Source organism: Chlorocebus sabaeus, chromosome 22, assembly GCF_047675955.1.
Source record: "Chlorocebus sabaeus isolate Y175 chromosome 22, mChlSab1.0.hap1, whole genome shotgun sequence".
Lineage (NCBI taxonomy): Eukaryota > Metazoa > Chordata > Mammalia > Primates > Cercopithecidae > Chlorocebus > Chlorocebus sabaeus.
Window position 1 is genome coordinate 30,887,532 of NC_132925.1, and position 25,574 is coordinate 30,913,105.

A 25,574-nucleotide genomic window follows, 5' to 3' on the forward strand; every position below is an offset into this window, starting at 1 on the left:
CCTATTATTTAGCCTACCTACCATATGATAGAGTATAGCTTTTCTTTCTGCCTGCATATCAGTTTCTCAAACTATATTTTTTGGAACACCAGCACCTCTACAGGAGTTGTATACTATGAATGAGTTAGGCTTTAGATAGTTATGTAAAATGTAAGTTTGTTTTTATTATAAGTTTAAGAGAAAAGTCCAAATTTTCTTTTCTCATTTTTAAAATTTCATTTGTTTATACTGATACATAATAGATGTACATATTTGGAGGGGGGTACCTGTGACAACACATTCATGTAATTTGTAAAGATAAAATCAGTATAATTGGGATATCCATCACTTTAAATATTTGTTTTTTCTTTCTGCGAGAAACATTTGAATTATTCTCTTCTAGTTATTTTGAAATACATGATAGATTATAGTAAACTATAGTCACCCTAGTAGCCTATCAAACACAAAGTCTTATTTCTTCTATCAAATTGTATATACCTTTTGTTTTTAATTTCATAATAATTCTCAAGTGCAAAGTTCATTTAAAAATCACCTAAACCATCTAAAATGAGAAATTTATGTTTGTTTTACCATGACCTGGATGAGGAGCAACAACAAAAATACAAAGCATATGTATATATTGCTGAAATGACAACATAATTACCTCCAAATTTACTTCTTTCCAACCCATCTCTGCTAACCTGGATTATTGCCAATGAAAGAATAAATTTTGCTCATTTGCCTTGTTTTTACTTACATTAATTGATGGAGTGATGTTGGCTCTGTGATTTTAAGCAGTTCATCGTAGCAAAAAGTAACTGTTAGAAGGGAAGCTTTGGGGAAATATTCACTGAAAAACAAGTTGAGGTCCAATCAGGAATACAGAAACTATACTATGTAACCAAGGGAATATTATTAAAATGTTACACAGGGATGGGGGGATGGTTCTCCAGACCAAAAAGGGAAACACTGTGGTGACCCACAGATATAAGCTGTGGGAAGCTGTTACTGACCTTAGAGCTAGGAGGACAAGGGGAAAAGGTTGTGTTATTAGAACTCAGAAGTTTAGAGGAGCCATCCTTCTTAGCTGGGGCTTGGACCTCTGAGAAGTAGAAACAGCCTAGCTGGGGCTGGTACTTTTGAGGAGTCATGAGGACTCTGGGACTTAGAGTGTAAAAGAAGTGGGAGACTGGAATCAACAGCTAAAGACAGGATGACAGGTTATTATTGCTGAGGTGATGCTGATAGCAGGAAGCAAATGGAAAGGAACAAGTCCCTTTTCTCCTACTCCAGGGGTCCACATTTCCTCCAGTAACCTCTATTGATACAACCTGTCAGGAAGCCAGTTGGTAAAGGAGATACATTGTTTGCAGAGTCCTAGCACCAGCCTTACAAAACCAGGGCAGAACTATGAATACGAAGTGGAGAGATAATAGTTTAATAAACAGCACTAACAACAATTATATCAAGAGTGTTAAGCAATGGTCAGAGTAACCACCTTCCAGCTTAAAAAAACTATACACGATCAATCCTATGTTCAAAACCTTCAAGAAGTATAAACCTCTACTGAATGAGACATGCACTCGAGTATGGTATGTCATCATAACCATTTAGTCATCCAATTTGGAATCTATATGGCAGACATTATTCTAGGTACTTGGGGTTTTGGTTTTGTTTTGTCTTGGTTTTGTTTTTTTGCGGGGACAGCGTCTTTCTCCAGCTGCCTAGGCTACAGTACAGGGATGCGATCTTGGCTTACTGCAGCCTCGATCTCCCGGGCTCAAGTGATTCTCCCACCTCAGCCTCCAGAGTAGCTGGGACTATAGGAACACGCCACCACACCCAGCTAATTTTTTTTGTATTTTTAGTAGAGACGAGGTTTTACTATTGATATGGTTTGGCTGTGTCCCCACCCAAATCTCATCTTGAATTGTAGCTCCCACAATTCCCACGTGTTGTAGAAGGGACCTAGTGGAAGGTAATTGAATCATGGGGGCAGGTCTTTCCTGTGTTGTTCTCCTCATAGTGAGTAAGTCTCATGAGATCTGATGGTTTTATAAAGGGGAGTCCCCCTGGACATGCTCTCGTGCCTGCCACCACGTAAGATGTGACTTTGCTCCTCCTTGCCTTCTGCCATGATTAAGGCCTCCCAAGCCATGTGGAACTGTGAGTCAATTAAACCTCTTTCCTTTATAAATTACCCAATCTCGAGTATGTCTTTATTAGCAGCATGAGAACAGACTAACACAGCCATGTTACCCAGGCTAGTCTTGAACTCCTGGACCCAAGCAATTTGCCAGCCTCGGCCTCCCAAAGTGGTGGGATTTCAGGCAGGAGGCACCGTGCCTGGCCTACTTGAGTTTTAACAGCGAAAATATAGATACTCGCTTGCCCTTGTGGAGTGTTCATTCCAGTGAAAGGGAACAGACAGTAAATTAGAGACATGTCAGATAGTAAGGGCAATGGAGAAAATAAAGCAAGTTAAGGGCAGAGGGATTAGGGTGGGAGTAGCTCTTTCATATGATGTGGTCCTGGAAAGCCTCAATGATAAATTTGATCAAAGACTCAAAGGAAATAAGAGGGAGAAAGTCACATGAGCATACAGGGAAGATCTCTTCAGTAAGAAAGACTAGAATTTAATAAGAGTAAGGTTGTTGAACGTTTTGCAAGTGGATGGACTTTTCCGTGGTTCTGCAGTTTGTTTTTTATTATTTGCATAATTCTCTTTACAAAAACTGTGATCCTAACTGGGTACCATAAACTTATTATCAAATACAGTACAAAGTTCAAATATTCTACAAAACATTGTTCACCTCTTCTACTAAAGGAAAAGCTATGCTTCCTCACACAGCAGGTTATAAAAAATTTGCTGATGTTAAGAAGAATTAGCTGAAGTATATAATGTCTTACCTCTCCTATAAAAATACCTCCTTTGTTTCAGAGTCAGCTATGAAATTCTAATAATAGTCTCAAACCTTTCACTCGGATTATGTTAGTAAATGTAAAATGCCCAGCATTGTACATAATTACTTCTTTGTTAAGATGTCAACCTTTGTTTTTTAGTTAAGAGTTAATGAACCTTGATAACTGGCAAACAATCTTTGAGCCAAAAGTAGGATGGACACCATCAGTACTCTTAACCCAAAACAATGAAACCATTGTTGGCATTGGGATTATGTTGCTTTCTGTTCAGATAATTTTTTTTCTGAAAAAAATGCATGCATACTTTGTTATTCAATGGTGTCAGAAATATTAATAAGTATAATTAAGTATTCCTTAAACAGTTTGTTACTCAAACAATAAATGTGAACTTATCTATAAAGTTAGAGGACTAAAAATGGCACAGAAAGCAGTAATACTCTCATGTTAAAGATTTTTTAAAAAATGAACAGTATTTCTGCCCTTGAAAAACATGAGTTGTATACGTAATGTAAAATCTTTTTCTGTGGCAAGTAAAAATTTCCAACAGGAAAGCCTGGGTGGGTATGTCTAAAATTCATGCATCTGAGAATGTAATTTAAGATTGGGCACTTTTATTACAGAAAATAGAAATTTGAGTTACCTTATATTACTTTTTAACTTAAAGAATAATCTTGAGAGGTCAATGGTGTCCACTGGAAGGCAAGAACTTGGTTCTGGCAGGAAAACCACCACATATGGCTGGTAGTATTTGCAGAGCACTTAACCTCTGTGCCTAGGTTCTTATAGCTGTCAAGTAGAGATAATGGTAATTGCTAGCTTCCATGGGAAGTGAGCTTGTGCTTTGACATCTTTAGTTGAAGATGCTGTATAAACACAAATTATTATTATTAGAACACAATACATATATGCACATAAAACACCAGCATGGTGCTCTTTTAATGCTTATATAACATCTATAAATAATGCTCTTCCATACTCTCTATTCACTTTCGGTCAGAGAAGATCATAGCAGACCACTATTCAATTTCCATAAGTATGGAGGAAATATATTTGTTAAAGCTCCATGTCATCTTTTTGAGAATTAAACCTGCTAATTCCTTATGGTCTCTGTAGCAATTGCCCAATGGCCCCCACCCAAGTTAAGCCTTTGGCATCTTTTAAAATGTTGGCTAAATTCTTGGAGATGCGGAACCATCAGGGAAAACCTGGGGGAATGAAATTGGCTAGTGATATTAAAATTTTGGTTGTTTAACATTTAACTGAGTCTCAACAACGTGTTAAAGTGCTATCTAAACAGATAATTAGCTAGTAGCTGTGCAGTGGGCTGTCTAAATTTAGCAGTGAAATTAGGTTTAGGGAATGAGAATATAGAAAAAGAAATTTTCTCAAGGGAAACGGTGGTGTCAGCACAGCTGAGGAATGTCACAATAGCTACATTTTGTCAATTATGATCATCATCAGGGGATCTCCCGGAGCGATGCAGGACAAGGTGTATTCATAAACGCATCTTGAGGATAGGTGATAGAAAACCTTGGCTGCAGGAGACAAGCTTACAGGGGACGACAGAGGCAGACAGGCACAGGGAGGGAGGGAAGAGGAAAGGGCTGGAGGGAAAAAAGGCACTAGACCGAGCGCTGGGAGACTGGATGGGAGGCAGAAGTTAAGAAAGAAAAAAGAGGTGGGCAGGGTGTAGAATGGCTTGTAGCCTTGGAGGTGAGTAAGGCCTTGTAATCCAGCGGGCGGAAGGTGGGAAGACCCTATTGACCGAAAGCCGAGGACAGCGTGGTCTTGGCCGCAAGCATGCATTAGTTTAGCTGCGACAGGCTAATTTCTGGGCGGCTGATCCTTGTTCAGCTTTCCTGCTACTGGAACACATTTATGGCTATCTCGTGGAGATGACAGGACCTACATAAAATTAATAGTGTCAGGCCTGCGGACTGGTGTCCTCTGCCTACAATCCGCCGCCCTACGCCGGACAGTCCAAATTGTCCACCCTCCTACTCCCCCCCGCGGAACCGATATGGCAGTGGCTCCAAGGTCAAGCCGCCGGTACTGTGCGAGGCGGGAGGATGGAGAGGGCAGGGCAGGCAGCCACCTGGGGTGAGTGAGGGTCATGGTGGACCACAGACGCTCTTCTTATAAGGGCAAATGTTTAATACTTCCCGAGGTCGCTTCTCTGCGATCAAAGGGAAACAGGCAAGAAAATAAAACTACACATACGAACAGGCAAATGAAACAAAACCAAGGAAAAACACCAACGCACTCGTTGGGGAAAATCCATGGCCTCCTGTTGCCAGTCGCCCGGCGCGGAAAGTGGACAGCCCAGCGGCCAGTGAGAAGCAACAGCAAGAAAGCAAACCTTCTGAGACCCCTTTCCTCGCCCAGCTCAGCCGACCGTTCTACCAAGCCGCCCTCCCACAGAAAAGAGCAGGAAAAACGCCTGTGCAAACGTGCCTTGGCGAGCGGGGGATAAGTGGGCTGGGAAGAACGGAGGGATTCGGAGAGCACAGCTGTCCCGGGGAACAGGAAGGAGGAGAAAGTCTCTCCCTTCAGTCCCCCGCGCCCCAGCGAGGAGGAAGATTACTAGTCCAGCAGGCTGCGTCCAGCTTCCTACACAGGAACCTTTAGCATGGGCAACGGAAGGGCAGCCCCATCCCGCCTTCCCCTCCCCACCCCTCCTCGTCCCAGGTCCCCGCCAGAGGGAGAGCGCCACCCGGGAGAGGCGAGGGCCGAGCGTGATTGTCCCGCAGCCCTCGCCTCAGTCAGCGCCGGGGCCTCGGTGGACCCGCTAGGGGTGGAGTGGGCGAGACCATTGGAAAGGCAGGGAAGGGGGGAAACCAAGCAGGAACGAGGGGCGGGGCCGACTAACCTATTCCAGATTTTCCTGTCCCTTTCAAAGCTCTGCTTTGGGAGAAACCCCGTTATCAAAGTGGATGAAAAGAGTGTTTTTTTTTTTTTTTGAAAGGGGAGGAGCATGTGTAGGAGGGCGGGGTGGGAGGAGACAGGGCTTGCGCCCGGGGATCAGACGGGAGATGGAGTTGCGCGGGGAGGGCGGGCGAGTCGGGCGCCGGCTCTGAGGGTCTGCTTCTTTTCCCCCTCTCGCGTGGGGCGGGGTGGTGCGTTCCGAGTTCCCAGGAGTTCGAAGCGGGCGGGTGCCGGGGGGAGGGGAGTGGCGGCGGCGGCGGGCGGCTCCCGCCTCAGCCTCGGCAGTGGCGTCGGCGACGGCGGTGTCGAGGCAGCCGCCAGCGCTCTGCCGAGTGTCAGCCGGCAGCGACGGCGCTAGAGCTGGGAGCTGGGGACGCGCGCGCCGGACCTTCCACAGCCTCCGCCCAGAGCCTGAGGCGCCGGGGCCGGGGGAGCCGGGGGGCGGGCGGGAGAGCGGGTCGGGGGGAGGGTGGGGGATGGCGCGGACCCCGCGGCCGGCCCCGCTGTGTCCTGGAGGCGGCAAAGCACAACTTTCCTCCGTCTCTCTCCTCGGAGCCGGGCTCTTGCTGCAGCCCCCGACGCCACCTCCGCTGCTGCTGCTGCTCTTCCCGCTGCTGCTCTTCTCCAGGCTCTGTGGTAGGTGAACCTCGGCGGCCGGCGTGGGCTGAGGGAGCCGCCACTGAGGGTGTGGGCGCCGCGGCCGGCTCTGCCAGCCGTTCTTCGGGGCAGCGAGGCGGTTGGCTGTGCGAGCGAGTGCCGAGGACTTTGGTTGGAAACTTTTCGCCGCGCCCGGGGCGAGGCCCTGGAAGGGCCGGGCCAGCAAATGCTGCGCCGGCGGCCCGCTCCCCTCCCCCGCGGCCGCGCGGGTCGCCGTGCGGATGGCCGAGGGTTGGCGATGGTGCTTCGCGCTCCGAACTCCGGGTTTGCTCCGGGGACCGTTACTTCCTCGCTCGTTCCGTGGGAAGCCGAGAGCGCAGACTCGTGGGTTAAGGTGCCGGGATGCACGTTTGCCGCTTTCTTTTTTTCCCGGTGAAACTTGAGCTGTGAGGCCAGAAACACTAGGGACCAGAGCCCGACGGAATGAAGCCTCCGGGTCCACTTCTCATGGCTTTCCAGCCTGGAGAAGGCACCATTTTAGCCCACCCAGCCGCAGAATCCCCTACAGCCAGTTTTCTTCCGTCTTGTGCCCGCCCCCCCGCCTCCCCGCCCGGCTCTGCCCTGGCAGCGTCTGGATCTCTCTAGATTGAGCCTCGTCCCTGCCTTCCAGCTTGTAGGACGTCTCTCACACTGCCCGTGCTTATTTTATCAACCCCCAGGAACAAGATTTACGTGTTAAATACCTAATTTCATGGACTGTGTGCCCCGGCTGTTCAAACCAAAACAGTCACGCGCCTGTTTCCCATCCGTTCCCTCGTGTTGTGTTCCTATTTTCCTGTCATGTTTGGGAGTTAGTCTCTGTGAGTTTTGTTCCCAGGTATGCCAGACCAGAAGCCTACTTATTAAGGATCGTGCTAAAAAAAAAAAAGTCTGCCTTTCATGCAAGAGAAACGGACTTAAGTGGTAATTAATGGAAGGCAGTGATTTGGGAAAATAAGGACACCTGCCTTTGGTGGGAGAGGAGTATCAGAACACTGCGAGACATTATTAGAGGTCTCTTGGTAAGAAAAGTAGAGGGGCAGAGCTTAAGCTTGCTCAAAGATTGGTTTTCAGTATTTCGTGAAACCGTAAACTGAAGTTTTACTAGTATTTGTTAAAAGAGATGTGTGCAGATTTCTTGGATAGTGTGATTTAGGAGGAGGAGAATCCTATTACACGGTAGGTGAGTCAAGGTAGCTGCTTATGAGGCAAGCAAAGTTTGCATGATGGAATTGAGTGTCTCGTCTGGGGTGAGAATTTCCACTTCCAGTTTACCACCACGTTTCCAGCACTGTAATGAAATCTGATTTACACAGAGTATAGTATGATAAATGGAATGTTATTAATTGTACACTGTTTCTGTATGCCGACTCGCCAGATACTTGATTCCAAGACAAAATTCTTAATGCTGTATACCTTTTTAAATTGATGCCAGAGTCTAGATTGAATTTGTGTGCTGTTCTATTCCATGAAGGAGAACTGGGGATGTTGCTTACAGTTGAGTGACAGGGTGGTTGGAGGGGACTTTACGAGTTTACTATCCTGACTTCGTTTATGTTAAGGACTGAGAGAATATACCTCTACAGAGGCAGATCTAGTTAGGCAAAGCTCTGTGGAAGACTGAAGCCAGGTAGTATGCATAGCTGATACAGGAATTATTTACATGATAATTTCTTAGTGGTTGTGAAAATGAATTGTTGATTACTTTTTGAAGGAACACATTGGTTTTCCCATGGAAGAAGAAAACACTTTTTAAAAATCTCCTCAATAATGTACCATTGGAAGGACTTGATATTTTAATTCAGAGCCTAATGTTAAAACTTAAGCAGTGTAGGCAAATGGACTGTGTTTTAAAGCAGGTGTAGTGTTTAGAGTCAACTTTTCTTGTTGTAGAGGTAGACACTAGTTTTGTATTCCTGTGTGCTACTCATTTAAAACAGCTTCCTTTTTTGGCTTAATAGTGTTATAACACCCTAATTTGTGAGCCCTTATGACGAGTTTTTTCCATCAACCTTTATTTTAGAATTCAGTCTTTGAATAGGGCACAGTTGTTGTGACTTATGGAAGCTTAGTGGTATGGAAGCAAAATTTTCTTCCAGTAAGCTGTTAAGTCTAACAAGTTGTTGATTTAACTCCTGTTAGTTACAATGACATTCATAGTACTACTTTCAAGGTTTGGCATGTAATTAATATTTGCTTGGAGCCAGTTTTAGAGTTGAAAAGAGTTTTAAACTTGAAAAAGATGACTATAGCTGATGATCTGTTGATGAGAATGCTTTGTTTTATCACATACAGATTTTTCTTTTTGCTGCTATTTTTGATATTTTGATATGTTTGATATGTAGCGTGGCCTTAACTTTATCGCGTTAATTTAACTGTTAAAAATATCCATCAAAACTGGTGGATCTGATATTCTGAAGGCTGTAAAAATGTTTATATCAGACTTGCTGGCCATTTGTTTTGGGGTTGTGCATTATCTTACTTGGAGAACTGAACTTTTAAAATGAGAATTTTACAAGTTGTCAAATTACCAGGTTTTTTTTGTTTTGTTTTGTTTTTAAGCCTAAGAAATTTCTAGGTATAAGTGTCAACGGTGCTGGGCTTACATCATCATCTGACTTGATAAACATCATTTAATTATGAAATTCTGAGTTTCTTTATGATGGCAATAATCAATTCATAGATGATCAGATTTATCTCACTTTTACTTCCCACATTTTTTTTGGGATATAGAGAATATTAGCATGGGTATGGTCATGATCAATAACAAGGTAGACTGTTTGACCTTTGTAAGGTCCCATTTGGCTCTGGGATTCTACGCCTCTTTCCATTTTCAGCAAGGTTTCATGTTAAGGTGGATGTTTAAAAGAGCACAGAAAAGAAGATCTGATGTGATGTGGAACTTTTAAAAGCACTTTGACTACTTGATAGGCTTGGGAACATAACACACGCATAAGACAGAGTCCTGGCTTCAAGATGCTTATAACTTTGTGATCGACCTAAAGGAAGCATGATTATAGAACAGTTTGGTGTTTATGGGGTATTTTGATTTGCCCGGAAACGGGACAACTAACCTGTTAGGTAAACACTTATGAATGTTCAATGAAAAAAAAACAGTCACTTAAAAAAATCATCTTTTAAAAGATCTTATTGAGATGTCTTCTTCCTTCCCTCCCTGTCCTTAAGGCCCTTCCTTCCTCCCTTTCTCTCTCTTTCTAGCTGTAAATCATTGACAAGTTATTTAAGCTTGGAAACTTGAAGTTTCTCTTGTTTTAAAAAGAGATAACATTACTACCTTGCTGATAGAGATCTTGTGAGGATTAAATGACAGAATAGAATAAAACACTTAGGAGAGTTCATGAAATATAGTAACACTCAAATGTTGGCATTTGTTATATTGCACAGCATAAACTAACCAGGCTGGTATTAGTGATTCTTAAATTCTACACCGATGTGCTGAATAATTGAGTTTTCAAATTGACTTGCTGTATTTGTATTTTACATCTTTATATTGAGTCTTAGCCCAGTGATCTTCAAATATTTGTTAAATTTATGTAAATATACAGATGATGAGTGTTCAGAATATTAGAATATAGTCAAATTAATTCAATTGTATAATTGTATGGAACCTAGTTGACTATTCCCTTAATGATGTCCAGTGCATTTTAAGATTTGGCAGTTCCATAAGGTCACTTAGAATGTTAGTGATTATACTGAAGATAGGAGTTGGGAGAAGGGACTCACAATTTGCTTCTGCTTTAAGTTAATGATGTTATCAGTTGGGTTCTGTAGTACATATTGCCTGTATGAGTCTTTCTGCATCCTAAACAGATATTTTTGGAAAGTAACACAAATTTAGAAGCAAGCAGAAAAGATCAAATCTTTCTTTCTTGCAGCTATCTACATCAGAAATAAGAATTGGAAAAGCTGGACAATTGTGTGTATTATATATATTTTACCTTGTTTGTGTCACTTATACTTACATCTATTTACAATTTAGTAATTTGGCAATTCTTATGTATGTTTTGTATGTGTATAGTTAAGGGATAAAACTTATGGGTTATTGTTAATTACTTGAAAATTATTGAAGGGAAGCTTTTTATGACAATCATTGTTAATAGAGAGCATTTTGACATTCTGTAACTTTACCATTAAAAATTAGTAAATAATACATTGCTATAACATATTCTGTAATCTATTAAAATCTTCATAAAAATTGACAAACACTACATGGTTTGCAAAGATGAGACAGTTAATTTTACTATTAATATGTAAATGTAGGTTAAAATCAAATAACCCTTAAGTCAATAATGAAACTTTAAAGACAGTTTTGTGTACCATACACACACATCCAAAAATCTGAGCACCATTAATCTGTCATATGTTTGATTACTTCATATATTTTTGTCTAAAATGGTCTTTAAATTGTTGAATCTATATTCTTTACTGAATTTTATAAAATTTATGATTTTTATTTATCAGAATAAACTCTGATATAGTTTAATTATTTATTTAACATCTGTTGTGAGGTCGGGCGACGTCGCTCACGCTTGTAATCCCAGCACTTTGGGAGGCTGATTACTTTAGGACAGATTACTTTAGGTCAGGAGTTTGAGACCAGCCTGACCAACATAGCGAAACCCCGTCTTTACCAAAAATATAAAAATTAGCTGGGCATGGTGGCAGGACCCTGTAATCCCAGCTACTCGGGAGGCTGAGGCAGGTGAATCGCTTGAACCCCAGGGGGAGGAGGCTGGAGTGAACTCTGACTGTGCTATTGTACTCCAGCCTGGGTGACAGAGCGAGACTCCGTCTCAAAAAAAAAAAAAAAATCTGTTATGAAACTTTGTTAAGGGTAGTTTCAAGGTTTTTTCCTAAAAGAGTTACTAACTATAATGTAACTTACCAATTACAAATTTTAATGAGGGCTGCTTCCTATGAGTCTAGATATAGCCATATTGCAGGTACTATAGTTGTTTTTTTTGAAAGGATATTATATACTTATATTGTGAATTTTACCTGTTTTCTTTAGTATAGCATCCAGGAGATTGTTTTTCTTGCAAGACTTTTGACTGCCCACCATTCCTTCTGCTAAATAAGATGAGTAGGGAAGACCTGTTGCATTGTGAGTAGATATTCATAAACTGGAATGTGAGCCATGTGTAAAAAACTTTGGTTTCAACTTTAATGATAAAAAAAAAAAAAAAGATCAAACTTGTTCTTACTTTAAATAGGTTGGCTGTTGCACCGAGTAGAGGCCCTTTAGGCTCTCAGCCTAGGTTTCATCATAAGAAATAAAATAACAGAAAAAGGGAGTGGGCCTGTAAATCGCTATTCTCAAATAGCTAGAGCCTTCAAAGATAGGATGTGTGAGTTAAAATCATAGTTACTAGGGAATCTTTTTCAAAGCAATGTGGCCAGGCCCCACTATGGACTTACTAGATCAACAGTTTTTGTTAAGACAAGTGAGGTTTGGAGTCCAAGGACTGGGACATTTGTGTTTTGAAAGACAACATCAGATAATTCTTCTCTAGACAAGTGCTATTTATTATAGCATTTTCATTTATGATTTGACCAAATATTATCAATCTTCTGAAAGAACTGTGTTTCACTGTTTTGTTCACTATTTGTATTCCCATGTGCTTGGCATGTAGTAGGCACTCATATTTACTTCAAGAGCTTGATGGCGAGGTTAGTCCAAACCAGCATGTTTTAATAGAAATATAATACAAGCCATATAATTTCAAGTTTTCTTGATGCCACATTTAAAAAAAAGAAGAAATACGTGAAATTAATCTTATTTTATTTGACACAGTGTAACCAAAATATCATTTCAACGTGCAATTGTTATTAAAAATTGAGATATTTTACATTTTCTTTCATAGTAATTTTTTGAAATCCAGTAGATATGTTATACTTATAGATCATTTCAGTTTGGACTAACCGCATGTAATGCACTTCGTAGTCAAGTGTGATATTCCTAGTGGCTACCACTTTGGATAGTTCAAGTCCAAAGCTTTAATTGTCTCTAAAGTGGATTATGCCCTTTTGTGGTCTTTACCCATAAGGCCTAGAATGACGTTGCTTTTCCTTCCTACCTAATCAAATTCTGAAGGTCTTGGTTTAGGATTGACTTTCTCCAGGAAGGCCTCCCTCATCACTTCTTGCATACAGTGAGAATGCAATTCTGTTTTCATTTTTTCATGCTTTCAGGTTTAGAACAGTCTTTGTTAAAGTGTTACAGTGAAACCCTAGTCTCAGAAGGTAGGTTTTTGGAAGAAGTACCATGGTTTAATACATTTGGGAATAGGGAAAGCTGATGATATACCCCGTCATGGAAAGTTACAATATGAATTAGTTTATTAAAGGTCTAAGAAATTCTTCAGTGAAATATCCCATTTAACAAACTAATTAAACAAATTCTTGGGTGTAATATATATTATGTTACAGAAGTTATGTTATGCAGAACACACTATAGGAATATATTCTTAAAGAGATTTGTACTCTTGATAATTAGAAAAAGTTGATAGACTTAAAGATATTATTTGAGATAGTTCTCCACTGATTTTTCCTTTTAAAAAAATTATTTTTCCTCTCTTCAGTTCTATTTCCCATTGCCTCACCCATTTTGGATTTGAGATGTTTGCAGAATTGACTTTCTAGGAGAATAATAGTCTTCTGCTTTGTTATTTCAAAATCAGCTATATATTATTTACCTGTTTAGCTTAAGCAGCTTCTGTGAGTAGTATTGTACTTTATGTATGACACATCTGACTCTGGAATTGAGTTTCATGAATGAAGTGGGTAAATTTAAGATAGTCTATTTTGTAATGGAAGTATGCTAATATAAAACTATGCAGGACTAGGACTCCAACTAAGTGTCTGAGAACATTATATAGAATGTCAGGAGTGTGCTTGACTCTTCTGTTGCTTCAATTCAGAAGAAAAAAATTATTAATGAAATGCTAGTATTGGTAAACTGTAGTAAAATCAATTTAATATAGTAATTATGTGAATTATTCATGATAGACATGATTGCTGTTACTGAAAATCTTAGGCCCTAGCTTTTGGAGATTATTTATAAGATTTCTAATTTAGTTGTAGCTAGATTCTTAAAGTACTCAGCAATTATGGTGGCTATTTTGAAATTGTGCTTTTTTTTTTTTTTTTTTTGAGACAGAGTCTTACTCTGTCGCCCAGGCTGGAGTGCAGTAACGCGATCTCCGCTCACTGCAAGCTCTGCCTCCCGAGGTTCAAGCGATTCTCCCGCGTCAGCCTCCAGAGTAGCTGGGACTACAGGTGCCTGCCACCACAGCCGACTGATTTTTTGTATTTTTAGTAGAGATAGGGTTTCACCGTGTTAGCCAGGACGGTCTCGATCTCCTGACCTTGTGACCTGCTCGCCTCAGCCTCCCAAAGTACTGGGATTGCAGGCGTGAGCCTCCGCGCCCAGCGAAACTGTGCATTGTTTATCAAGCTTGTTTTTCATGTAAAAGGATCTGGGCATTGTTATATTTTCATTATATTTGTAGTTAATAGTAAAAATGTTTAAATGTTTAAATGTCCTTTCATTATAGACTCAAACTCCCTACTAATTTGATTTAGAGATAATCATTCATGGTTATACATTTAATTTAATACTGAGTCTAACAATAAACTGCCTAGTTTTTAAAACCTGCTTAGAGATACCCTACCTACTTTATTTTAAATGCAAAATAAAAAAAGTGCTTCTCCATTCCTTTAATTTTTTGGAAGACAGTCAAGTGGAAGAAGGCATATAGCTAACAGTTCTATACTTCTCTTTAAGGGCACAGGGCTAAAACATGATAGCAGCATTTCTCACTAAATCATAAGCCTGCTTATGTTAATGACTACAGCAGTCACTCTAAAACGCTGCATTTCTGCTTGTTAAATTTAAAGGAAGTAAAAAATTACTGCCAACACAATCTTTGAGAAACATGCAAATAATGCAGTTGTGTTTAATGTCAGCTTTTGTAGTAGTTTCCCCATTCCTGTAAACACTTCTGAGGTTGTAAGTATATGATTATCTTGATGCAGTTTTTCTGCCTAGTTCATATTAAAAGCAGAGTGAGCTTCAATATTGAAATAACAGTAAGGGAATGTCTATTCTTTTTCAAGGTGTTGCATTATTGATTGTTGTATACTAGTACACTGCCAAAGGATTTATAATTTTTTTTCTTTCAAACTGGTATAGACCCTACAGTTGACTGATTTTGAATAACAAAAAGGCATATCAAGTTTAGAATTAGTAATACTAATTAGCAGGAAATAAGACTATCTAGATTATTGACGTTCTTTTCTGTATTTAAGAAAATAAAATTAAGAAATAGATTGTTTGCAGTTTTCAATGAGAAAAGATTTTCAACTTTTAGATTCTTAAAGTACTCAGCAATTATGGTGGCTATTTTGAAAGTGTACATTATTTATCAAGCTTGTTTTTCATGTAAAAGAATCTGGGCATTGATATATTTTCATTATATTTATAGTTAATAGTTAAAAATGTTTAAATATATAAGTAGAGCTGATAAAATTTGTGTTTGGCATCCCCAAAAGCCCCTTTTCCTTCAAAAGCTTTAATCCTGACAGCATCTCTTTAAATATAAAAACAAATTTCAAGTTCCCTAAGAAAAATACATGGTTTTCTTTGAGGATACTACTGTTGCTTTGCTGCCCTCTACAGTCATCTAAAATAGTCACTCTAGATTTTTCTCCCATCAGATACTTATAATACTTCCCTGACCTATGTATGAGCTTTATATTTCAGGAATGGATTAAGTAATTTTTACTATTACAGTAGAAGTAAAGTTTAGTCACAGTTGATCTATATCTGTCATGCAAAAAAAAAAAAAAAAAAGGACTTAGAGATTTAAGCAAGGGATAAATTGGGGACTACTGAGCAACAACCATGTGCTAGGGAGTATAAAGGATACCTCTGGAATGAGGCATGTTGACCCTCTAAAGTTATGAACTCATGAGTACGATTAATGGCTTATATATAAAATGCTTATATATAAAATGACATTTGTAACAACATGCTGAGTGATATGATATAGTTTACAGAAATATTAGTAAGGACTGGAAGAGTTAAAATTATGAGACTTTTGAGCTATGTCTTCAAGAGTTCAGACAGAAAAACAGGGTGGTTTCAAACATATTTAAAACACAAAGCAGGCTGGGTGCGGTGGCTCACACCTGTAATCCCTTAGAGGCTGAGGCAGGAGGATCGTTTGAACCCAATTCTTTGAGACCAGCCTGGGCAACATAGTGAGACCTTGTCTCTACCAAAAATAAATAAATAAATAAATAACCAGGCGTGGTGGAGTCCACCTGTAGTAGCAGCTACTCAGGAGGATAAGGTGGGAGGATTGCTTGAGCCCGAAAAGTAGAGGCTGTAGTGAGCTAAGATTTTGCCTCTCTGTATTCTATCCTGGACAGTAGGGCAAGACTCTGTATCACCAAAAAACCAAAAAACAAAACAACCCCACAACCCTACAAAGCATCTGTTACATAGAAAGGACTCTTCTAGGCTCCTTGGAGTCTCTGCCCTTAAGAAATGTAAAACTTAATTGTCAGGACATTGGAATGAAAGATGTCTTTCTCTGTGTGTATGTGTGTGTGTGTTTGTGTGTGTGTATTAAGCCCAGTTCTCTGCCTGTTTCCTCCCCTGTTAAATTGGCTAAATAATACTTTCTTCACAGAATTGCTATGAAATTAAATTGCAATAAAGTGCTATGTAAATACAACAAACAATACAGTGAACAAAAATGACTTGTCTTATGTTAGAAATTTAAACAACGTATTGTCAGATTATAGAAAGAGGACCAATTTAGGGATGGAAGAAGACTTAGAGGAGCTAATTTTCCAGCTGAATCTTGAAGGAATAGCTTAGATTTCCATTTGTGAGGGAAGGTCAATGAAAAAGAGGTGTTCCAAGTTAAAAAGACCACTGAGATGAGGACTCTAGAAGGAATTAGTGTTCCCATGTGACTCAAGCATGAACTTTATGGAGGGAAGTCATGGATTTTTAAATACTTTGCTGGGGAGATTAGACTGTGGTAACCACTGAGGAGCTTTTGAAGGCAGGTAGATAGATTGTATAGCTCTGGCAGAAATGTAAAGGATATATTGGAGCTATGACAAGACGAGGAGCTTTTGAAGGCAGGGAACTGTTGAGTCCATCCATAACTTGATAGATTGTATAGCTCTGGCAGAAATGTAAAAGATATATTGGAGCTATGACAGACAAGTGAGGGTGACTACCATTGTGATGTTCCATGGAAAGAGAGGATTACAGAGATAAATAGCAATTTTGCAAAGGGATTTGAAGGGAGGCTTGGGTCTGAGAAGTAGATGATATGGTGTTTGGATATCATTGTGGGTGAGGAAGGAGGAGTTAGATATGAACCAACTTGGAATAACTAGGAATAACTAGGAAAGGAGGATGAGATGATTGATTAGTCAATCCAGTAAGGTTTCACATGCATTTGTGGTGTAGTTTTGAGCTGTAGCTGGAAATTTGTGAGAGGTGGGGATAGGAGGGTGAGGCATGAGGGGTAGGAGGTAGGTTGTGAAACTGGGAATTATCAGGATTGAGGTATTTGCATTGGATAAGCTGTTCCAGAGAGAGAAGGGAACACAGGCAGAAGAGAGAGAGGGGGAGAAGAAAGAAAAGTGGAAAGAGGGAAGGGAATAGTGGATGGGGCTAGAAATATTTTTTAGATTGAGGTATTTTGATTGGATAAGCTATCGGAGGGAGAGAGGAGAAAAATACTATACAAGGAAAAATCTTAGTTGATAAATAAATGAATACATTTAGTAGAGGTGAGGGCATTCGTGACTCTTAGTAATTTTAGTAAAAGTGGTTAGGAGAAAAATGTCACATCTTAAAGCAGAAGTCTCCAACTTTTTTGGCACCAGGGACTGGTTTTGCAGAAGGCAATTTTCCCATTGACTGGGGTTAGGGGAAGTGGATGGTTTTGGGATAATTGAAGTGCATTACATTTATTGTGTAGTTTGTTTATTATTATTACCTTGTAATATATAATGAAATAATTATACAGCTCCCTGTAATGTACAATCAGTGGGAGCCCAGAGCTTGTTTTCCTGCAACTAGACAGTCCCGTCTGGGGGTGATGGGAGATAGTGATAGATCATCAGGCATTAGATTCTTGTAAGGAGTGCACAACCTAGATCCCTCACATGTGCAATTCTCAGTAGGGTTCGTGTTCCTATGAGAATCTAATGCTGCTTCTGATCTGATAAGAGGCAGAGCTCAGACGGTAATACAAGTGATGGGGAGCAGTTGTAAATACAGATAAGAGATGGGGAGTGGCTGGTAAATACACATGAAGCTTCACTTGCTTGCCCACCAGTCACTTGCTGCTGTGCATTCCAGTTCCTGACAGGCCACTGACTCGTACAGGGGTTGGAGACCCCTGTCTTAAAGGAGTAAGAAATGACAGGATAGTGAAGATTAGGGACAACTCTTGGGAAAGAAAGGAAAGAGAAAAAAGTAATTTGTGAGGGAAGACGACTATGTCAGTTGTTATGGACTGAAAGTTTGTGTTCCCCTTCTCCCCCAAATCCGTATGTTGAGCTCCCAACCTTCAATATGATGGTATTAGGGGGCATAGGGCCTTTGGGAAGTAATTAGGTTTAGATGAGGTCAGGAGGGTGGAGCCTCATGATGTGATTAGTGTCCTTAGAAGAAGAGGAAGACACTAGAGCTGTTTCTTTCCATCATACAAGGATATAGCAGAAAAGCAGGCATCTGCATGCCAGGAAGAGGGCCATCACCAGGAACCTGATAATGCTGGCACCCTTGTCTCAGACTTTTATGCCCCAGAGCTGTAAGAAAGAGTGTAAGTCAGCTAGTCTATGGTATTTTGTTACAGCAGCCCAAGCCAAGACATCAGTCAAGGTTTTATTGACAAACATCAGAAACTTATCCCATGGTTAAAAGACAGTTTTTTGAAAGATATTGGTTGCTTCAGGTATGGAAATCAAGAACTGAAGGAAGATAGGCATCTAGAACTATATCCAGAACCATAGCTAAGATACTATATTGAGGGTCAGTTTGTCAAGGTCATTACCTGCTCTCTCCTGGATGGTGGATATTATAGCCTTGTCTCTCACACTGGCATTACTGCTCATAGAAACTGGATGTTGTTAATTGCCATAGCCCAAGAAAATATATTGTCCAGAAGTGTCCACTATAGAAAGTTGAAAAACTGTTTTAAAAAAATTTATATGATGAGACTTCTGTGTCTTTGGGAGAGAAGCAGGAGAAGCTCATTGATATGGCAAGGTCAAGGAAAAGAGATAAGTGGAAACATTAAAAACACAAATGAGAGAGGCTAGTATTAGAAATGGAAGACACTTCTTTCTACTAGATAGGGAAGAGAAAATGATAGGTGAAGATGTTGAGACACTTCTAGGTGTGAGAGGGAAGTTAGGTGTGAGAGGGAAGTTACAAAAAGGTTTTGTTCTTTAGTGATTTAAGTGATAAACTTTTAGAATGAGCGTGGAGTGATGTTGGGACTTAGGATAAAACCTGTGGTGAGAAATGGAATAAGATATCGACTAAGAATGAATGAAATGAGTCAGTATTGAAGGCATGAATTGGTATAACATGAACTTGTGAAACGTGAAAGATGGTGTGGAGGCAGTAGTAAGTTTATGTTGGTGGCTGTTAATATTTAATTGAGCACTAGGTCTACCAGAGACTGTTCTAGGTACTGTGAAAGACTAGCCGATAAAGAACAAAATGTGTTCTGGGAAACAGTTGGGTTTATGTATGGAAAGAAGTAGAATAGAGTCAGGCCAAGTGCTTTTTGAATATGATGTGATAGGATGTCTGAAAGTTTGAGAACAGAGGGCTGATATAAGGAAGGTAGGATTTAAGAAATACAGGTATTATTGAGGCCTGGATTAGGGTTGTAATGGTAGAAAGGAAGGGAAAGGTTTAGAAACGAGATAATTAAAAGGTAAAATAATACTTCTTAATGATTTTAGGATATAAGAAATGGAGGAAAATCGGTGATTTTGGAGTTTTCAGACAGATAGTGCTTATGACAATTCACACTCCCACCAGTAGTGTTTGAGAGTTTCAGTTGCTCTACATCCTCACCAGTCCTTTGTAATATCAGTATTTTTCTTTTAATCATTCTGGTCAGCATGTAATGGTGATGATGATTTTAATTTGTAATTCCCTGATGATTGAGATTTAAGATTATGGGCCATTTGAATAACCTCTTTTGTGAAGTGCCTGTTCATTCTTTATCCTTTTTATTCAGTTAGGTTGTCTTTCATCTTTTTATGGGTTCCTAGGAATTGTTTATGTATGCTAAATATGAACCCTTTATTAATCATATGTATTACAAATATTTTCTACTCTGGCCATTTTACTCTATGAATGGTTTCTGTTAATAAAAAGCAGTTCCTTCATATCTATCTGTGTAGTCAAAACCAGTCTTTTTCTTTACAATTAATTTGTTGTGTTTTTGTTTACGACATCTTTCTCTACCACACCATCATGAATTTTTTTTCTGCTAGAATCTTTATTATTTACCTTTACTGTAGTACATCTAAAGTTTATTTTTGTGATTATATAAGATAGGGTTCATATTTTTTCCCCCATTTAGTAATCTCCCATCACCATTTATGGAAAAGACTCTCTGCTGTACAATGCTGGTTTTATAATAAATCAAGTAGCCATATATGCCTGGGGTTTTTTTGGACTCTGTTCCAGTGGTCCATTTTTCTATCTTTGTACAAGTATCATAATGTCTCATTATAGCTTTATAATAGATCCTCATATTGGGTGGAGTAAGCTCACCTATTCAGGTTTATTGTACTTAGTCTTGTTCCTTTTTCCTTTCCACATAAAATTTAGTGGCAGTTTATTAATTTTCATAAAAAGCCTGCAGGATATTTAGTGGGAGTTCATTAAATTTATATAGATTAATGTGGGGCTAGATTTGGCATCTTTCTAATGCTGAGTCTTCCAGTCTATGAACCTAGTTTATCTCTCTATTTATTGAAGTTTTCCTTAAATGAAACTTTTTGTTCTGTGTGTAGAAGTCTTATATAACTATAAATTTTAGATTAAACTTAGTCTGATTTTAATTATAGATTTATTTCAAGTTATTTGGCTTTTTGATGTTATTATAAATAATATTTATAAAATGTTTTCTCACTGTTGTGGGCATGTAAAATGCAGTGCATTTTGGTACTGTGACCTTATGTAAAGAGACCTTGCTTAATTTCACTTATTTCTAATACTTTGTAGAATGTTTTGGATTTTCCGTCTAAGCATGCCATCTACGATGATGAAGCCCTGTTTCTCTTCAGTGATTGTATTGTTTTTCTTTTCCTTTGCCTTATTGCAGTGGCTTGGACCTCCAGTATGATGTTAATGTGGTGACTACAAGCATTGTTACACAATGTGTAACGTGCAGTCTCAGAGGTAAAAGTGTTCAGCATTTCAAAATTATATATGATTTTTTTTTGTAGTGTTTTAAAAAAACAGAAGACGCCAAGCCGGATGCTGTGTCTCACGCCTGTAATCCCAGCACTTTGGGAGACCAAGTCGCACGGATCACTGGAGGTCAGGAGTTCAAGACCAGCCTGGCCAACATGGCGAAATCCCGTCTCTACTAAAAATACAAAAATTAACCTAGTGTGGTGGCGCACACCTGTAATTCCAGCTACCTGGGACACTGAGGCAGGATAATCACTTGAGCCCAGGAGGTGGAGGTTGCAGTGAGCGGAGATTGTGCCACTGTACTCTAGCCTGAGCAACAGAGCCAGACTCTGTCTTAAAAAATAAATAAATAAAATTAAAAAAAAAAAAACAGCCTTTTAAAAATTAATTTTTATTTTATTTTATTTTATTTTTTTAATTTTGAGATAGAGTCATCTTCTGTTGCCCAGGCTGGAGTGCAATGGCACTATCCCAGCTCACTGCAACTTCCGACTCCCGGGTTCAAGTGATTCTCCTGCCTCAGTCTCCTGAGTGGCTGGGATTACAGGCGCCCGCCATCACGCCCGGCAAATTTTTGTGTTTTTAGTAGAGACGGCATTTCACCATGTTGGGCAGGCTTGTCTTGAACTCCTGACCTCAAGCAGTCCACCTGCCTCAGCCTCCCAAAGTGTTGGGATTACAGGTGTGAGCCACTGTGCCTGGCAGAAGAAGCCTTTTTCTCAGGTTAGGGAGGTACTATAGTTTTGGATGTTTGACTCTGCCAAGCCTCATGTTGAAATGTGATCTGTTGGAAGGTGTTTGTGTTGCAGGGCAGATCCCCTGATGAATAGAGTAATGCCCTCCCTCGGGTGGTAGAGGGAGATGAGTGAGTTCTCACTCTTATTAATTCCTGCAAGAGCTGGTTGTTAAAAAGAGTCTGGCACCTCCTCTCTAACTTTGTTGCTTCCCCTCTTGCCATGTGATCTCTGCACACACCATTTGTCCTTTGCCTTCTGCATGAGTAAAAGTGTCCTAAGACTCTCATCAGATACCCAGTCCTAAACTTTTTCAGGTATCAGAATTGTGAGCCAAATAAACCTTTTTTCTTTATAAATTACCCATTCTCAGGTATTCCTTCATTGCAACACAAAATGGACTAAAGCAGGAAGTTTCTTTTTGTTCCCATTTTTCCAAGAATTTTTATCGTGACTGGGTACTTAATTTTATCAAATGTTTTATCTTAAAGTTGAGGATATGATTTTTTCCCCATTTTTAAAATAATGTGGTAAATTACGTCCTATGGACCCAACATGCTTCTGCTATACAGCTGTACTGATGGTGTATATTTTATACACTCTAATATTTATAAAAATATTAAACCATTATTATGTTTCTGGAGTAATCTCAGTTTGTTTTTGATGAATATATCCTTTATTATATCACTGGATTCTATTTGCTGTTTTTTTCCACCTATGTTAATGAATTGCATTGGCGTCAAATTTTTCTTTCTTAAGATGCTTTTGCCATCTTTTGGTGTCAAGGCTATGCTGGACTCATTAAAAAGTTGGGAAGTGTTCATCTTTTTTTTTTTGTCTTGTGTAAGAGTTTAAGATTGATAATTTTTTTCTTTGTTTTGCAGAATTCATCTGAGCATGTAGTTTTATTTTTAAGGGAAGGATTTTTAATTACAGATTTAACATTTTAGTAATTATAGTACTAGTCAGATTGATGGTGAGTTTTTTAGTTTTACCTCATATTCACCTCTGTGATACATTTTGATATAAATTTTGTGTATGGTGGAAGGAAAGAGTCTAACATCATTTTTTAATGTGAATATCTAGTTGTTGCAGGAACATTTGTTGAAAAGATTATTCTTTCCCCCATTGAATTGACTTGGTACTCTTCGAAAATAAATTGATGATAAATGTGATGGTTTATTTCTGGACTCAGTACTGTTATGTTGATTCATATATCTTCTTATTCTAGTGTCACACAGTTTTGATTAGTTTCAGTCATACAGTTTTAATCACTGTAGTTTTGAAGAGAGTCTTGAAGTTGGGCAGTGTTCGTCCTCCAATTTTGTTTTTTCAAGTTTGTTTGGTTATTACTAGACTCTTTAGTTTCCATATAAATTTCAGGTTTAATTTGTCAATTTCAGCAATTGTGCCAGGTAGGATTTGGATAAGAGAGTATGTTGAATCTGTAGATTAATTTGGAGACTGTTGCCATTTTAACAGTATTAAGTCTGTTGATACATGAACATGGGATAAGTTTATATTTATTTAGGCTTTCTTTAATTTATTTTAACATGGTTTCATAATTTTCAGTGTAAGCTTTACATTGTTGAATTTTTTTCGTATTTACTTTTGTTGATATTGTCAGTGGCATTGCTTTCTTAATTTCATTTTTGGATTGTTTATTCCTAGTCTTTAGAAATGCAGTTGAATTTTGTGTATTGATCTTGTATCCTTCAACCCTGATGAACTGTTGTATTAGTTCTAACAGACTCTTCCTCCTGCAATATCTTTTCAGTCCCCTCTCCCAAGACAATGCAACACTGTTCACATTAAAGGAGAAATACTTAAAGGAATTCCATTTTATCACAGAGCACATACAGAAGGATGCATTTGGAGCTGAGAGGCAATACATTGATAATGTACACATTTCCATAGTGTGAACGTATTTTAAAGGTGTTCATGCACAAGATTAGAAGCTAAGTATTATGTGTGTGGTTTTTTGATTTTTTTTTTTTTTTTTTGCGCAATGTTGCCTAAGCTGGAGTGCAATGGCGTGATCTCGGCTCACTGCAACCTCCGCCTTCCGGGTTCAAGCGGTTCTCTTGTCCCAGCCTCCTAAGTAACTGGGATTACAGGCACGTGCCACCACGCCCAGATAATTTTTTTTAATTAGAAACGGGGTTTCACCATGTTAGCCAGGCTGGCCTCGAACTCCTAACCTCAGGTGATCCGCCTGCCTCTGCCTCCCAAAGTGCTGGGATTACAGGTGTGAACCACCGTGCCTGGCCTTATGTATCTCTTAAACCAAATGAAATGAAAAAATGTTTATATTATTGCCTCTCTAGAAACTTTGAGAGTTATACATATTAATTCATGTAACTAAAACATTTAAATATTTAGATAGTGGATGGAATGTAAAAACAATGTAAACAATTGTTTAAAAACCTCTCTTAGTCTGTTTTTAGTGTGTCATAGCTTGCATTGACTTGTTACTTATGTGAAACACTTATTCTGTAGATGCTGATCTACTGCTTTAGGATATCAAAATGTGACAGTTACTTTATTTCATTGGATATAAATTGTCATTGATTAAAAGATATTATGATTTTATTAAGGAAAGGAAAAGACAACAGAACAAACTGACAATACTTTTGTATCACTTGTAATTTTTATTTTATATATATTGACTTATTTTATATTTAGTATACTTTTATTTCGTACAAGGAATTTTGCAGGAATGCTTTTTTTCAAGGATAGCCATTATGCTTGCTATGTTAACTCATTAGTACACAAAAGACAATAGTCACTGAGATTTTTCTTACAAGGCTCTAATAGCCATTCTGTAAGTTTTCATTCTGGTGCTGTCCTCATCATATCAGAAGAAATTAGTGGAACATAGGGTTCTCATTGACTTAAAAGTCATAGGTCGTAAATGTTACATACTATCAGTCATGCTACTATGAATAATAAACAAGTTTGCATATACACAGACCACCTATGTCTCTAATTTAGAGACATTGGGGGTGAAATCTTCATCTTGGAGTTGATGAAAAAAAAAGGAACCTAAAGTTGCTTTTCAAAAAAGGAAGGAAAAGACAAAACAATAATTTTATATCACTTGTAATTTTTATTTTATGTGTATTGACTTATTTCATGTTTACTATAGTTTTATACTTGTCAATGTTTCACCCAGAGGCATAATTTTAAAAATCATCATAATTTGTGTGCATACATGAAAATGGAAATATAAGTGGGTATATTTAAGGTACTCCTATTTTTAATATTCGGAGTCTTACTTTTTTGTATTGCTTTTTGCCTTTCTATGCTTTTTCCTCAGTGCTATGAGGAGTTATTTGATGCTGTCTTTCATAAAATATACGTTAAAAGATCACCAAGACTACCCTCAGATTCAGTAATTCTCTGGGGCCTTACAGGACTCAGAAGAGTAATAAGCAAGGCTATGATTTATGACATATAAAGGATACCAAGCACAGTCAGCAGTGGGGCCTGAGGCAAAGTCTTGGAAAAACCAGGAACAAGATTCCACAGTCCTTTTCCAGAGTCACACAAGATGGATTCAGTTCCCTCAGGAACAAGTTGTGACACTTATGAAGTGTTACCAACCACAGAAGCTCTTTAGAGACTAGTGACCCAGTGAACAGGGTTTTCATTTGGGGCTGATCATGAGGGTACTCCCTGCCTAACATATACCCAAATTCCAGACTCCTAGAAGGAAAGTAGTTGTTCAGCATAAACCATATTTGAATGAAGAGTGAACTATCATCAGTTAATAGTAGTAGAACCCCTCCCCAAATCTAAGTTAACAATGCCAGTTAAGGGCTAATTTTGCAGGAACGCTTTTTTTCAAGGATAACCATTATGCTTGCTAT

The 25,574-nt window shown here is 39.0% G+C and overlaps 1 protein-coding gene and 1 long non-coding RNA gene across 6 annotated transcripts in view; one reads left to right on the forward strand and one right to left on the reverse strand.

Annotated features, from left to right (window-relative positions):
* Positions 1 to 276: 276 nt before the first annotated feature.
* Positions 277 to 5,905, reverse strand: LOC119618199 (uncharacterized). The gene is made up of 3 exons (XR_005242004.2): positions 5,771 to 5,905; positions 3,542 to 3,764; positions 277 to 829 (listed from the first exon to the last, which is right to left on the reverse strand). It is a non-coding gene; the product is annotated as an uncharacterized lncRNA (long non-coding RNA).
* A 191-nt stretch (positions 5,906 to 6,096) lies between these two features.
* NECTIN3 (nectin cell adhesion molecule 3) overlaps positions 6,097 to 25,574 on the forward strand; it is a 123,505-nt gene continuing 104,027 nt past the window's right edge. For 2 of the 5 annotated variants that reach the window (XR_005242002.2, XM_007985867.3), the window contains exon 1: positions 6,100 to 6,462. Coding sequence is in view for 4 of the 5 variants with exons in the window: in XM_007985867.3 (XP_007984058.1) it covers positions 6,303 to 6,462 (160 nt within the window). In the remaining variant the exon portion in view is untranslated. Of the gene's footprint in view, positions 6,463 to 6,512; positions 6,808 to 25,574 lie in introns of those variants that run through there. The other 3 variants (XM_007985868.3, XM_007985869.3, XM_007985871.3) reach the window with 3 other exon arrangements.